Here is a 14,968-nt window from a genome sequence, read left to right on the forward strand (position 1 = left end):
TTTCAGGACAGTGATGAATCTCATGACCATCAGTTTTGCATTTCCCATGCATGATATATATGATTAACAACATTATGTGGGTGGAAGCATTTAGGTATTCTGAGTCTAGTCTCATCTGTCACCACACACGATATAATGAGAGGGACTTGTTAACTAGATCATTAAATGATACCTGATGATGTATTGTCACCAATTAGAGCACAGCAGCCTTTTGATCTAAATGCAGTGGAATGAAAATGTATCTAGTGCCTAATTAGATCTGCTTCTACCTTGTTTACTTAATTTGACAAATGTTTAGAAATATACCGTAGAGTCTTCAATAACATTGCTACGAGAGAGTACATTTAACGTTTCACAACTGTATAATTTGTTTATTTATTGTGTCTATGGAGGTGTAAATGTGTAACTCCTCAAAATAAGCATCTCTCCAAAATATATCACAAAAATGATCAATCAACTAGGTGACTGCCCGTTCAAACAATGGCACCATCAGCATGCCAGACAACATCTGCTGTTTAAGACAGCCTACGGTGGAAAAACACATTCACAAAGATGTCAATGTACCTGACAGAACATTGTCGAATGAAAAAGATGGAATAATCATAAATTTCTGACACATGGGACTTGATATATTAAACTGCAGTAACACATACTACACACTTAATGTGTCATTTTAAGAGTCATTATCACATTCTGCAGATTAAGTAAATGAGATAAAGTTACTAACAGATCACTGCAGATTGTTTTATTACCTTGTAAGCCTAGTTCGCCCATGATTATATGTTTCTCGGTCTGTGAAGATTCTCATTCATCCAGGTCCTGTTGTACCTACAATAGTAGTAGTTAGTTACATTCTATTGGATGTTTTTGCTACTCTCCAACTCATTAAAGTAGTTTCCTCACTTTTAATGAGTGCCAGAAACATACCCAACATTGAGTGTGTTTTTAAGCCCAGCAACATATTGAGACAGAAGCTTGTGCAGTATGCCCATGCAACCCAACAATTAAAGGGTATTGCCACTTTTGCAGTCAAATTTAAGAAACCCCCGTATGTTATGTGTTCCCATTCACACATCGTACCTTAAAATAAAAAATAAAAATGTTTATCTTTTAGCTGTTTCTTTGAAGCAGGATTATATATGAAATTCTACAGGAAGCTTCTAGTGGTTAGAATAGATGCCAGTGAGCTAATAGGGGACTGACTGAGGGAGAGTTTTTTTTTTAAAGTTCATTAACATAGTCATGTTGAAAAAAGACACATCGAGTCCATCAAATTCAACCTATAGAGATACGGAGAGAAAGAAAAAAAAACATACTATGTTTCACCCTGTCTTAGGATAGACAGTTCTGCTCATCTGATTTACAGGTGATAATTAAATCTGCCAGAATAGTACAGACAGGTTTAATTATTTGAAACAAAACTCCCTCAACCTTTTAGACAGTGAAGGCTAGCGGGATTTTTCAGTCCTAAACTTTGCAGAAACATTATTGACAAAAGGTAAGCTGCAATTTTTTTTTAAGTTGTGCTATGTGAATGGGAAACATTTAACAAATGTAAAGTAGGTGTTATCCCAATTTGGCTGCAAAAGTAGAAATACACTTTAAAGCTGATTTACCCTTGCCATGAGCCCCCCTCCCCACTGCAAGGGTAAAGTGCTCCTTTTGGCTAGGGGTTCATAAATAAGGTGACAAATTCACCTTATTCCTCACACCCCCAGCAGCTGGCACTCTCCTCCACATTCAAGCAGCCCTTGGCATCCTCCCATATAGTGCAGGGTTGCTGGTCTTACATTGTATGGCATGACATTAGAGATCTGTGACCAGGACACCAGTAGCATGAAGAAGTGGATGCCTGCAGGAGCGAGAAATAAGGTAAGTATATCACCTTTATTTAGCAGTTAACCCTTTCAGTGGGGAGGGAGACCCACTGCAAGGGTAACATTTTTTTTCATGCCAGATTTCACCTTTAAACACAATAAACTGGTATATGCAGTGCAGTGTAGTGAACACCTGTACATTTGGAGAAAAAAACAACCGATCAACAAATGGATGGCCCGACAGAGGAGGGCAAAATCTGCAGTTCAGGACTTGGCCACCTTCCTACCCCTACATTTGAGGGTGGTGAGTTGCACATTTTGGAAATAAAGGACAACTGGTGTGTAAGGAAGTGTAAAAGAGGTAATTTAGAACAGGGGTGGGGGGGACCTTAGACACCATCTGTCACCCACATATATGATGCCGTTTTAACATCTGTACCCAGAAATTTGACAATGGTTCACATTGTCAGTTATGTAACTCTAACAATAAACACATTCCCAACGCTTCATTTGGCCATAGTGACTGGAATATGCAATTAGATGAGTGTGGTTTCACCTACCTTCACACCTTGTTTTTGGACAACTAACATCTGCTTTGACATTTTCCATGGTGACTGGATTAATATAACTGAGGTGATTTTATAGTTAAATGTTGGGGTATGTTACTTACACTCATTGTAACTCAGAAAGTTACAATGAATGGACTAACTAACCAAGTGAATGGACTAACTACTACAAACTTAAAAGTAATATCTGTTGAGAAGGGAGTATGGGGAGTGTGAGCACTTACTATCTTATTAAGGGGAAACATTAGTAATTGGGACAGATTTTTTATAATTGCACAGTCTTTCCAGCTGAAAACTTCGGTTCAGGGGACTGCTCTTGCATGTCTATGGGCACTCTTATGTGTTAACATCACTTTAGCTTGTAAGTGGTAAATCCTAGTAAAAGTTAGCATTACTCAAGTCTGCAACTGCTCTTCAATGTTGAATTTAATTTTTATTGTTTTTAATGTAAATAAAGTACATGTTCCCCTCCCATTCCCCAGAAAATAATAGATTGTATACATGTTGTGGCTGTTCTGGTAAGGAGCACAACCTGCCATTGCGTAGGGACTAGTGTGTATGCCCTTTGCTATATTAATAACAGCCCATGGGGTAGGTTTTGTAACAGGGGGCATAGTATAAATATATGTAAACACCAGCCAGGTGCTGAGAAACACCTTGCTTTTCCATACCAAGATACTATGGTAAATAAGGGAGATGTTTAAATCCAAATTACCTGTTCTCGCTACAGCAACTGGTAATGCGTTCATTTAACGATGAACCCATTCGATCATTGCAAGTTTAAAAAAACATAATTCTAAATAAAATAAATCCATCTGTGCCATTTAACTTTTCTTTGGGTTCTCTAATTAAAAAGTCAGTAATTTTTTCTGGTATTAAGTAAGAGTAATTTTTTCTGGTATTAAGATAGTGGGTTGGACCTGCACACTTTTGCTTTACACATCTCTCTCCCTATAAGGATACCAGTCAATATGCCTGGTGCACTGGGGTGGCATCTTGGGGGTGCATAATGGGTTATGGGCATACAAATATTACTAGACAACTGCCTTATTTCCAGTTTAGACACAAGTTGCTAAATAATCAATAGTAAACTTGGAAAGCAACTTATGCATTGCTCGTTAATATTTCAATAACAATTTTAAAAAATCAACATACACAGGTGAGCCATATGTATAAGTGGAAATACCGCTCTCATCGCTGACATTTGATACATCAAGAAAAAAGGCCAAAGTCCTAATAGCAGTTTTACTGAACTGTGAATATTTGAATTTTTTGACAAGCAATCAGTTGTATTAAACAAACATTTTGTGGCATCACTGTTTCCACTGTATCTTCACCCTTAGTACCAGTATTGATATTTTCAAGTCTCAGTCTTTCTCTGTTTGTGTTAGAATGCTTCTTATTTGAATGCAATGGTTCTAGACATTCACATAAAATCCAATCAAGTGAGCTGTTCTTCAGATGATGATTATTCCTTAAGGTCTGTTACAGTTGTTTAGACCCTATACACTTAAAACCAGTTAAATGATGGTTCATATCAACTGACTTTAATGAAATGTCTTTTGTTTCTTTAATGGAAACCTCTGGGTAGAAAAAAACAAAAAGGTCAAACTCTGGCTCACTTTGTATAGGAGGCACTTCTAGCTGTAGTGCCTCAGGAGCTCTCTGATATTCAAATAGCAACTAGCTTCCATTGCCTGCCAGTCTACTGTACTCTACTACTGGCCCATCACTGTGACGGGTGGTCTCACAAACTAAGATGATAAAGATGGCACTATTTGAATGTTAATATATTTGTAGAATGGATTGAGAGCCCTGCTTAATGATTGTTACTGTGGCCTGGTTTTCCCTGACATGAATAAAGTGATGATGCTGCTTTACTATCCAGTGAGCAGGCTAGTGGTGGAGAGGTGACAAAGAAAGCTGCAAAGCAGAACCTAATAATAGGGTTGTCAGCTGCCTGACTATACATGTGGCAGAGCTGTGTAAACCATACCATTGGCTGGGCAGAGCTATAGAATTAATTGGCAAGTAACACAGTTCACATGCAAGCATTTCCACTGTATATTTAGCTTTTTGCCAGGGGTTTAAGTCAATATTTCAGAATACTGTGGGACTAGTATAACATGAAAAAGTTCAAGATTTGTCTGCTTACTTCCATTTACATAGTTTGTTCAAACAGTTGCTCTAATGAAGAATTATGAATGAAAAGAGATGCAGGGAGCAAAGCAGAAATGCATCTGTAATTTAGTGTAAAAAAATATTCTCCCGTATAGCTATGCTATTTTAATTTGTACTTTAAATTGAAAAAGATATGTCAATCCTTCTGACACCAGCTCCGGAGCCACTTGTTAAGCTCCCTCAACTCGCGCTGTCTGTCCAGAGTGGCTCTTGGCACCGGCAGTATCTCTGAGAAAACTACCGTGGAGGTCCTTTCCTTCATCCTAGATTCAGTTTTATTTTTTGTAGAAAACAACATTTTAAAGATTAAAGAGAATACAGATGGCTAAAATGTGTACATATTAAATGAAGATTATATCAAAACAAGCACTACCGCTGACACAATAGTTTCTCCTAGGCTCTGGGCAAAGCCGTTGATCATGGTTATATGTGTCTGTTGTGCATACTGAATACTGCATTCATGTGCTTAAAGATTAATGTTTTATGTTTTATGCTAGTTTTATGTTTGACTCACATCAGTATCTTTTTATTTTTATCTTATGAAATGTGTAATAATTGGTTTAGTGCATTTTTCCCAGGAATTATTTTTATTGCTATGGTTCACATTTGATTTCCTTCCTTTTTATCCCAATGACAGAATTTCCTTGAGATGTTTTCAGAGTATTGACAGCCAACAGAGAAAGACATCTCACAGCATAAGCCTCTTCACACCAGCCTTATTTATAGAGTGTAAAAGTCACATTTGTCTTTCTTTGTAGTGTTAGATGTAATTGTCAAAGCTGTTCAAGCAGAAGCATGAATTCTGCCAGCTTAAGTTGCGCATTTAACTCTTAAGATGACCACTTATAAAACAATGGCCTTTTTCTCTTCAGGGATGTCTTCCAAGAAAAACTTTTTTTTCTAATAAAAATACGCAGCATGAAAATGTGAACCATATTTCAGTTGGGGTTCTACTGTGTTATTTTAAGTGCCCTTAAAGTTTGGGTTATTCTATAAAGATCATGGTCTTTATTTAGCAGTATGGTAATTGCCCCTTTTCTTCAAACCTAATCCTACTGAGATAAAACCGCCTTTTCTGATTTCTGAATGATGTTAAAGGGATGGGAAAAATGTTAGGCTCTTGTTGGCTAGAGTATCCATCTTGACAGATGAAACTTAGTGCTTTGCAATATGCACTGCCATCTAACTAGTGCCCTACCACAACTTTTTCCACTGCTGCCATATCAGTAAATATTTAAGCCAGTATTCTCCAACCATCAGGACAGGAATTCATGCTGCTTTTTTTTGACTGTTAATCTTCTTGGCCACAACATTCCAATGCCTTGAATATTAAAAATATATTACCATACATCCACTAAAACATAAAAGTAAGGCAAACATGTAGTGTATAAAATACATTTCTGAGGCTTATATGTAAGGGTCAGCAAAAGTATTTGTCTGATCATCTAATTTTACCTTGTGCTATTTATCAGTTTATTTAAAAAAAACTGACATGGGAAATTGTCAAAGTAAAGTGCAGAAAAAGATAAAAAAATATAGAGACAAAACAAAATATGCCGTTTTTGAGGAAAGTTTTTTTTAATCCTACAGACAATACAAATAACAGAATAAGTAATAAGCATAACTGATACTTAGCGTTGTCTGTATTTTGCCTTTGAAATGTTTGGCAGAAACTCTAATGATCAATTTCAGATCATGCCAGGGGTAGCAAGGTAGCTATGTGGTTAGCACTCTTGCCTATGCAGCACTGGGTGCTAGTTTTAATTCTTACTAGGGACCCAGTGATTGTAGTTTTTATGCCCGTCCTATGTTTTGCATGGAGTTTTCACCAGGAACTCTGGTTTCCTTCAAAAAGACAAAACATTTATTGGTAGGTTAGCTAGTGTGCGATGTTAGCCTTTGAGTTTGCATGTGTATGCTTGTATGACTGTGGTAGGGACATTGACATTGTACAAAGTAAAAAACAAAAAATACTAATAATTCATGCCAAACTAAACTAAACAAAACACCAGAGACAAGTGATTTTTTAAATGTTTTAAGTGTCAGCAATACAGGGATATCAATACTGGTGCATAACTGCAGTTAGGAAATTATATAATTTATAGGTATATGACTCAGGAAAACAGCCCAATGTTTCTTCATTGCAGTAAAGAAACACACCACTTTTAATAGATTAAAGTATGCAAAGGTATAGACATACAAACTAACAGAATAACAGAGTAACAGAGTAAATATTTAAGGATGAATTCTTAATTAAAACCCATAGTCTTTAAAGAGACCCTGCCACAAACTTGAAAAATTGCAAGTAAAAGCACATACAAATTGAGTATTTTAGATGCTTAATTACAGTAGTTTTCCTTTCCATAAATTATTTTATATTTACTTGCAATGTGTCTTGGAACTTGCTAAAAATGTTTTACCCTTTCAGGAAAAGTCAATCCCCTAGAACAGTTTCCTCCCTCCTTGCATTGTGCTGGCCCAGCTCTTTTACCCCTTCCCTCAACTCCCTCCATAACCTTTTATGTAGCTGATGCAGATGGAATGTCATTTGAGTGTCAACTTAAGTCTGTTGGGGCTGCAGACATCATATCCAAGATGGCAGTGCCCAGCAGCAGTCTCAGGGTTTTAGGATGTTTACACAAAGGAGGCTTTTACAGATTAACAACAAGCAAAAATACATTAAAAGGAAAATCTTGTGGGATGATCTTTTGTAAGTGAATGGTCTGGGTCTCTTTAAGTTACTAAGCCTAAAAATGGCAAGACATTTGTTTTTGATGTAATATTCTCTTTGGACCATTTTCTTCTATTACTGTTTTATTTTAGTACAGAACAAGAAAATGCATCTGGGCTAGCCTAAGTTATGTGACATCCTTTGCAAAATTTTACTTTCATATAATTATAACCCACTCAAAAGAACAAATCCTACTTTTTCTCCGTGTTCGTTTTGCCACTCAAGTTGAGATCAAGAAAAGCAATATATTGTTATATTTTACACTTGTTTCCAGTGTGATACAGCGTTAGGACCAGTTTGGTGGTACTAACCACTAGGGAAGAATTGGGGTGCTAGTGTAGGAGAGGTGTTTCTCATCATTGTTACTTTGCAAATGCTCTCTTACCACCCTAGAAGCTTCTTATGCAGCAATCCTTGACAGTTTCCTTCCACGTGCATATTGAAATAGCATTTACAAAACAAAAGGTGTACTGAAAGCATGAGTTCCTGATTTTGCACTTTGGCCTTCTAGGGGAATAAGGCTGTATTTTAAAAACGGGTAAGCAAGGTAAAAACTGAAGGGAAAGGTGCACTTCTTAAAGGGATGCCTGCTGTGTATATTGTGATAAATCTTAATAAATGGTTAATGGAGGTTAAAAAAAATCCAGAGGTAAGTGACACCCAGAAGATGCCCACTGTATGATCACACATAGCAAAGGGTTAGAAGGTTCTTAATTCTATATGATTTTTATTACACTTGTTTTGCTGTTTGAAGATGTATACATTTCCTATTTCTAAAAGTTGTATTCTAATGTTTTTCTTGTTTTTTTCTACTCTCTTTTGTCAATGGATATCAATCACTCCCTGTCGGACCACTATATTTCTACCTGTCGAAACAATGTTGAAATGAAATTTACCTCTGATGGACCAAATTTCCTTGTTTCCTGCTGCTGAATGGTTTCTCCAACCTGATCTGCTTGATCTTACAAATCAAACCTTCCTCCGTGTTTATCATCTGCTCTTGAAAATCCTTACATTTCTACTTCTTCCTACTGTCAACCTCGGGAAAGCAACGGAAGAATCGTGGGCTGAGGGTGGCTTCTGTATGCTAGTAAAAAAGAACAATCTGTGCATAAGGAAAGTACTTCAGCAACTCTGCTGCAGAACATGTACACTCAAGGGGTGATTTAGCTGCTACTTCTGCAGAGGGTCCCGGTTATTAGACTTCTAGATTTTTCATATTAAAAATAAAAAGCCACCTCTTTCTCTCAGTGAACTGTTTTTTTGGAACTTTAAAGAAACAAACAAACAAAAAAAACTACAACAGACCTACCTTGTATTGCTGGGTGTTTACATTCAAGCACCTGGATCCACAGTCAGTATTGTGTGACCAAAGCATTGATGCCAAAATAAAGAGTCAGCTAATGATGTGATGTCAGCTCAAAGGGATTTCCTTTTGTTGTTCATTGTTTGGTCTCCCTGAGGCAGAAGGGGCTATGGCATATTTTAACCCCTTTAGTGTTAAGATGACCTGCCATTTGATGAATTTGATGATTTACGTCTTGTTTTTTTTCTGTGAAATATAAAGAAAAAATTATTTATCCACTAGTTTTTATTTTTATTTGCTCCTGTGTTTTTGTTGCTGGAGACAGTCATAGAGGTTATGCCCATCTTCCATGAGGTTCAAGTGTGAAAGAGGGAATAGCTAGATTTGATTCAGTTAGGTGGCTCTCAGGGTTTGCAAAACAGTAATCAAAGAATACATGGTAAGAGTTTCTGCTGAACTTGCCAAATCTGAGCTGTGGGTAGTCCTGTCAGCACCACTTAGTTTGACAAAAATCAAAATTTTTACTCGACTTTTTTCGATGGATTCACTTGGAAAATTATCGGCTGAACATTACTTGATTCCAATCAGATGCATGCACTGCAATAGCTGGCAGTGGGGATTCCTGTATTCATGCTGTTTAGTGTGAATGGGGGAATCTATTGATTTCTCACAATTAGCCCACAGTGTATGGCCAGCTTAAAACTCCAGCCAGGACTCTTTTTCTGATATATATTTGTTTTGGGATAGAGTGGGAAAGGGTTAGAACATCAGTCAGATTTTCATTGGTGTCTGTGTGCCAATTTCCCCTCACTTTATCTGTGGGTATTGGGGCAGAGAGTGAGAAAATCTTCCAACGGGACATAGACAACAATAACAGCACTTTGCTTTAAAATTGTGGGAAAGGTAAAAATTCTTCCTTGTTTTATCCAAAATGAAAGAAAATGTTTTGACAAGAGTTCCCAGGTTTCATGACCTACCGCGAAAGAAAAACTTATATTGAAATTTAAATTGAATACTATTTTTATCATCACACCTATTGCTGAATTAAAAGCATATCTATATAGTAAACACAGTAACTTACAGAATTTTAGATATTTCTTAGTGTATTAGCATGTACTGTGTTGCCATTTACTACCTACAGATCACACTGATGATTATTTCGAGCCATGAACAGCTGAAAAAACCTTGCTGTAAAGTCCTTTTATAGGGTATGCAACAGGAATTCTGGTGTGTATACTGAAATATCACCTCAAGCCTTCTAAATAGCAGTTTTATTAGAAATGTCTTATGTTTAAAGAAACTATGAAATGTTTGCACATGTTATTCATAGCTCTTTGTGTAATTATTTGTAATTGTAATAAATTGAGTTGGATGAGACAGATTTGAATAGAGCATGCTAAAAGCCCATTCCTGAGAGTGTAAGACACTGAAACCCTTGGATCCCTAGCAGGTTAAACAGCATGTTATTTTCGGCTAGAAAATGTAAATTCTACTGGTTGTTACGGTGCTGATATTTACATATTTACATTCCGTAAGCTGTCATTTCACAGGCAGATCTATCTTGGATGCATATCCAAGAAATGCCTGCTGTCTAAACCATTGATGACTTGCTAGGTCGGCCATGAGTTGTACTCCTGACTCAACAAACTCTGCTTCTGGACACTGTTCTTCTGAATGAATCACGTGAGAAAAAGATTCCAGAAAGCTGGAAGATTTTTGTGAATGACAATACAGATGTGTATAGATTCTTTCTGCTATTCACTTGTTTAACTATATCCTACTAGTATAGTACAGTTTTGAATCCTTTCCATTGCTTGTAAGAAGTGCGGTATACAGTATAACCTGCATTGCATAAAAAATATGAGGTGTAAAGAAGCTTGGCAGGTCATTGGCAACAGCAGAATAATGTAAACAAAATGATAGTTTGTATTCACTTGAATTCCTTCTAGCCTGGGATCATGCAATAAAGGGCCTAAAGGAAGACTGGTTTTTGAGCACTGCAACGCTTTGCGCATTGCAAACTTTCTTCTTCTATGTACCTGAGTATGCTCTTTTACATATATATGTTTTACATAACATGTGATTTATGTTTGTAAATCAGAATTGTGTGCAATTCCAAATAAATCATAAAGGTAGACCAAGATGTCTATTTAATAAAACACTGCAAAGTGCAGTAAACCACAACAAGTAATCAGATTTCAGTTGTGCCCCATTGAGGAAAAAAAGGTGAACTCTAATTGGCAATGGTAGATTACTACAGTTTGCATAGTCTTTTTACTCTCAAAACCCACTTCCAATGTTATTAAATATCAATTATAATCCAGGTAAATTGACACTGTTGACTTATAGCTTCTAAAAAATGTATGCATATCCCATGTAGGTCATTTATAACAATATAACACAAAATCAGAATTTTACCTTATAGATACATGGAGAAAATTCATGTGTCTGTGTTGCTTAAGGCAACCAGTCAATCAGACACTTTTTTACTGCACTGAAAGACTGTCAGTTGGAGCCTGGTAGCCTGCATAGAGACCCACTTAAACATGAAAGATGTCATTAAAGTGACCTTTTACATGCCATGACTTGTGTTAATGTAAGGATTGGCACAAAAGGGATATATGTACTGCTTCCAGCTGGACTGATATAAAGCTTTAATATTACTTCATAGGAACAGGATTAGATTTACGTAGTGGAAAAAGTATGCTGAATATTATGCTTCCTGGTGCTCTTCACCTTTTTTTTATTTGATAAATAACTGCAATGCTGAAAGTGGCATAAATTATGATGAACATGTGGTATACATCTGCTGCACAGTGCACTTTTGTCTGTCAGTATTATCTGCAGTACTTCATAATGGTTTCTGCTCCATAAAGTTTTTAGCATTTCCTCTATTACTGAATGAATCTTGTCATATTTTAATATGTTAGTCTTGTATCAAATTTTCTCTTCATTTACATTTGTAAGTCTTGCATTGTTTTAGTATTTTGGAGCTCTGCAAACTTGCAATGATAGGATGATGAGACTAGGAGATTGGTATAACTGATATTATGCAATTTGTTTAAATTGATGGCAAAATGTGGAAACTAAGACTAGGGATCAACTGCTGAATGTTAAATGGATAATTTTGTTTCCCTACGTAAAAACAAATAACACGCTGTGCTTGTGTGCCTGTAATTAAATAGGGATATACCTTCTGAAACTGATCATTGAGAAAGGAGGATGTAACTGATGTGTACTCTGTGCCCCCAGTCCTCTAATCTGCTACTTCAAACACCTGGTGATTTCCCACTATGGGCCAGTGGAGGATTTTCTGACATGCTCGTGTCAGAATAAAGAAAAAAAAAGACACAGCGGGGTTTCTCTTCTTGACATTTCAGAAAAGAACATACAAAAAACAAATCCATATTTTTTATACACAGGTATACAGATTACCTTTTTTTGGTACAGTATCTTGTCAGTCATTTTGGTTGCTCCTCAGGTTAAGGGGGGACTTTTCATAGCCCAAGCATGTAAACATAGCAGTACTGTCATAATCAGCTCCATCAACTGTTTCATACACACTCCTTCTTTTCTCAAAATGTGCTATCTAAGCAGACAAAACAGATCAGTCAATTACTGTTTTGCTAAATGCTCAATTTTGGGCTGAGGAGTTGAGAATCTTCACACAATAAATTGTGTGGAAATTTCATTTATTTATGTGAAGATGAAAAACGCGAACAGAAATTTGCTTTTTTTACGTGACTGAATAACTGAAGTGAACATTTTCACAATTTTTATTGTGTAAGGTTTATCAGCTGCTCTTAAAAATCAGCCCTTTTTATGTCAAAATGCAATAGCTAAGCCTCTCCATTGTTAACCACTTTTCCTGGCTGCTAACATATCCCAAGTAAACTGCAGAGAGGAGTGACACATGGTTCTCCCAGGGCAGAGGTGACTTTGGACTGTGATTGACAGCTTTGTGAAATTACTGGGGTTCAGGCGACAGGCTGGAGAAGAGTTTTTGTTTATTTAAGTGACACTTAACTTAGGAGCTAAATCTTAAAAATACATTCAAGTACCTTAACTATTAACAAAAATGTATCTTATTTGTGTATCACTCAGCTGTAGATCCAAATCATCTCTGAATTGGTGCTGACACTGTTCTTCCTTCTGGAGCGTGGCTACTTTTGTTCCCCATGGCCCCTGTGTACTAGTAGTAGTGTAGTAGCCACCGCTCCAAGCTCACTCCTGTGATGGACTGCAATCTCGATACAAATTAGTAATCTAAACCTAAGATTGTAGTCCATCACGGGAGTGAGGTTGGAGTGGGGACTACTTTACAACACACACAGGGACCATGGGGAACAAAAGTATCCACCCTCCAGAAGGAAGGACAGTGTCAGCAACAATTCAGAGATGATTTGAGGATCTACAGCTGAGTGATACACGAATAAGATACATTTTTTTAAATAGTTAAGGTAGTTGAATGTATTTTTAAGATTTAACTCCTGAGTTTAGTGTCACTTAAACTGTGCCCCAGTGAGTTCTTTATAATCTGAATAGTTCATCTCTGAAAATGGTTTCTGTAAAAAATGTAAAAAAGAGTTTATTTACGCCCATGTTCGAAAGCTTGCAAAAGTTAGGGTGCATGCATATGAAAAGCATACTAACAAGAAAATATATTTTTTGCCCATAGCAATCATTTGGCTCCCAACTGTCATTTCTATAGCCCACAGTGTGAAAATGAAACAAGGATCCAAAATGGTTGCTATAGGCAGCAAGACATTTATAAGGCTATTGTTAGAGGTTAGATTGAGACTTAGGTTTTAGTAATTAACTAGTAATTTTTTGATTGTGATAACATTTTAGTTGTGATTTGTGTATGCTAAAAAAAGTCATTACTTACAAATACTAATTGGTGATGAAAATGTACTCATGTTTACATTTTCTGGCACCAGAACTCACTAGCCAAAGCAATCTTTACAATTTTAAGGGGGAAAAAAACATATCATAGAGACTATGCACAGGCAGTCTGAGATTTCAAGCCTGAAAGATATGTTTTGTTATTTACCAACCATGATGGAGGATGAGGTTCTGTGAAGACCTCATATGCATGTGTAGCCAGGTTATCTCACTGCCAACTTTTCTACTCAGTAACATATAACAGATGCTGATAATCTGGATTGATCAGATTTGACCATCATTTTGGATGGGCAAATATGTTAAAGACTGGGCCTCCAACTACCAAGCCTGCACAGCCAAATTAGTATATGGCCTTCCAGAGTTTCATCCTCTTTTGAAAACTAAACGGTGATGGTCAACTTTAAACACTCACTTTCCTTCCACTGAAAAGCAGAATGACTACAGACCTAATGGGTGAACAATCTGAAAAAGAGCCAGTTTTTTTATTCATAAACCTTGAATGGGTGATTTTTTTAACTGTATATTGAAAACATGTTAACTTTCTCTTGATGAATATTATAATGTACATTAAAGATGCCATTAAGTTATTGTACTGATTTTATATAAAATGTATATCCCTATGGTAGCTACATAAATCTATTTAGAAGACAAAGCGTAAGTCTTTGATTTGGCTGTTAGCAATATTTTGCCACTTTTAATGAAGTATCTGTAAATTATACCAATTGAGGAAGAAGTAATGAAATAATATTGCATCTTTATTTAGACTAATATCAGAAAATTATCCAGCCTCAAAGTTTAGCTGTAAACTGGTTTTGTTATACTTTTTTGTATTTGATTATCTACAGTACCTGTATGTCCTTTAAGAGATTACATTTACTGTATCTATTATGTATTCTTTACTCAGCTTTTTGTTTTAGTTTTACAAAAATGTACTGTAGAAAGTAAATAGGTTAAATGCTTTACCAAATTTAGTTTCTTTCTCTTTATATAGAATATACACAATTCACAGGGGGAAAGGGAACAGGCTTTTGTGACACATTTCTACCACATGCTGACAATGCATATGTTATCACATTTTGCTTTATCGCTTGGTTGTATGAACTAGTGACACATTATTTCTGGTTCAGTTGTTCATCATTTTGAGAGGTAGCTAAGATAAAGTAAGTCACCATTGCATCTAAACAGTATATATTTAAAGTAGTAAACATATTAGACTTCCTAGAAAGTTTACGTTTAGAAAATAATGCAGTAACAAGAGAAAGTCTGAACATTTTTAATGATTTGTAAAGTCAATGTTAACATAAAGATATGTTCACAGTTTTACTGAGATGGATTAATAAATAGTAACTTTAAGTTCACAGAACCATTTGCCCTATGAATCTTTCTGAACATTTGTTCTATAGGAATTCTTAGCTATATATTTTTTACCACTTGTATTATACCTCTTGTTTTTTATGAATAT

General features: G+C 36.1%; 1 protein-coding gene across 1 annotated transcript in view; it reads left to right on the plus strand.

The window, feature by feature from the left end:
- PCSK5 (proprotein convertase subtilisin/kexin type 5) overlaps nucleotides 1-8,887 on the plus strand; it is a 251,276-nt gene extending 242,389 nt beyond the window's left edge. The window contains exon 22 of the mRNA XM_018558244.1: nucleotides 8,345-8,887. Within this exon, the coding sequence (XP_018413746.1) occupies nucleotides 8,345-8,460 (116 nt within the window). The 3' untranslated portion in view covers nucleotides 8,461-8,887. The remainder of the gene's footprint in view (nucleotides 1-8,344) is intronic.
- Nucleotides 8,888-14,968: the final 6,081 nt, after the last annotated feature.

The sequence above is a fragment of the Nanorana parkeri genome, unplaced genomic scaffold (genome assembly GCF_000935625.1).
Source record: "Nanorana parkeri isolate BGI_ZX_2015 unplaced genomic scaffold, ASM93562v1 scaffold328, whole genome shotgun sequence".
In the NCBI taxonomy this organism is placed as follows: Eukaryota; Metazoa; Chordata; class Amphibia; order Anura; family Dicroglossidae; genus Nanorana; species Nanorana parkeri.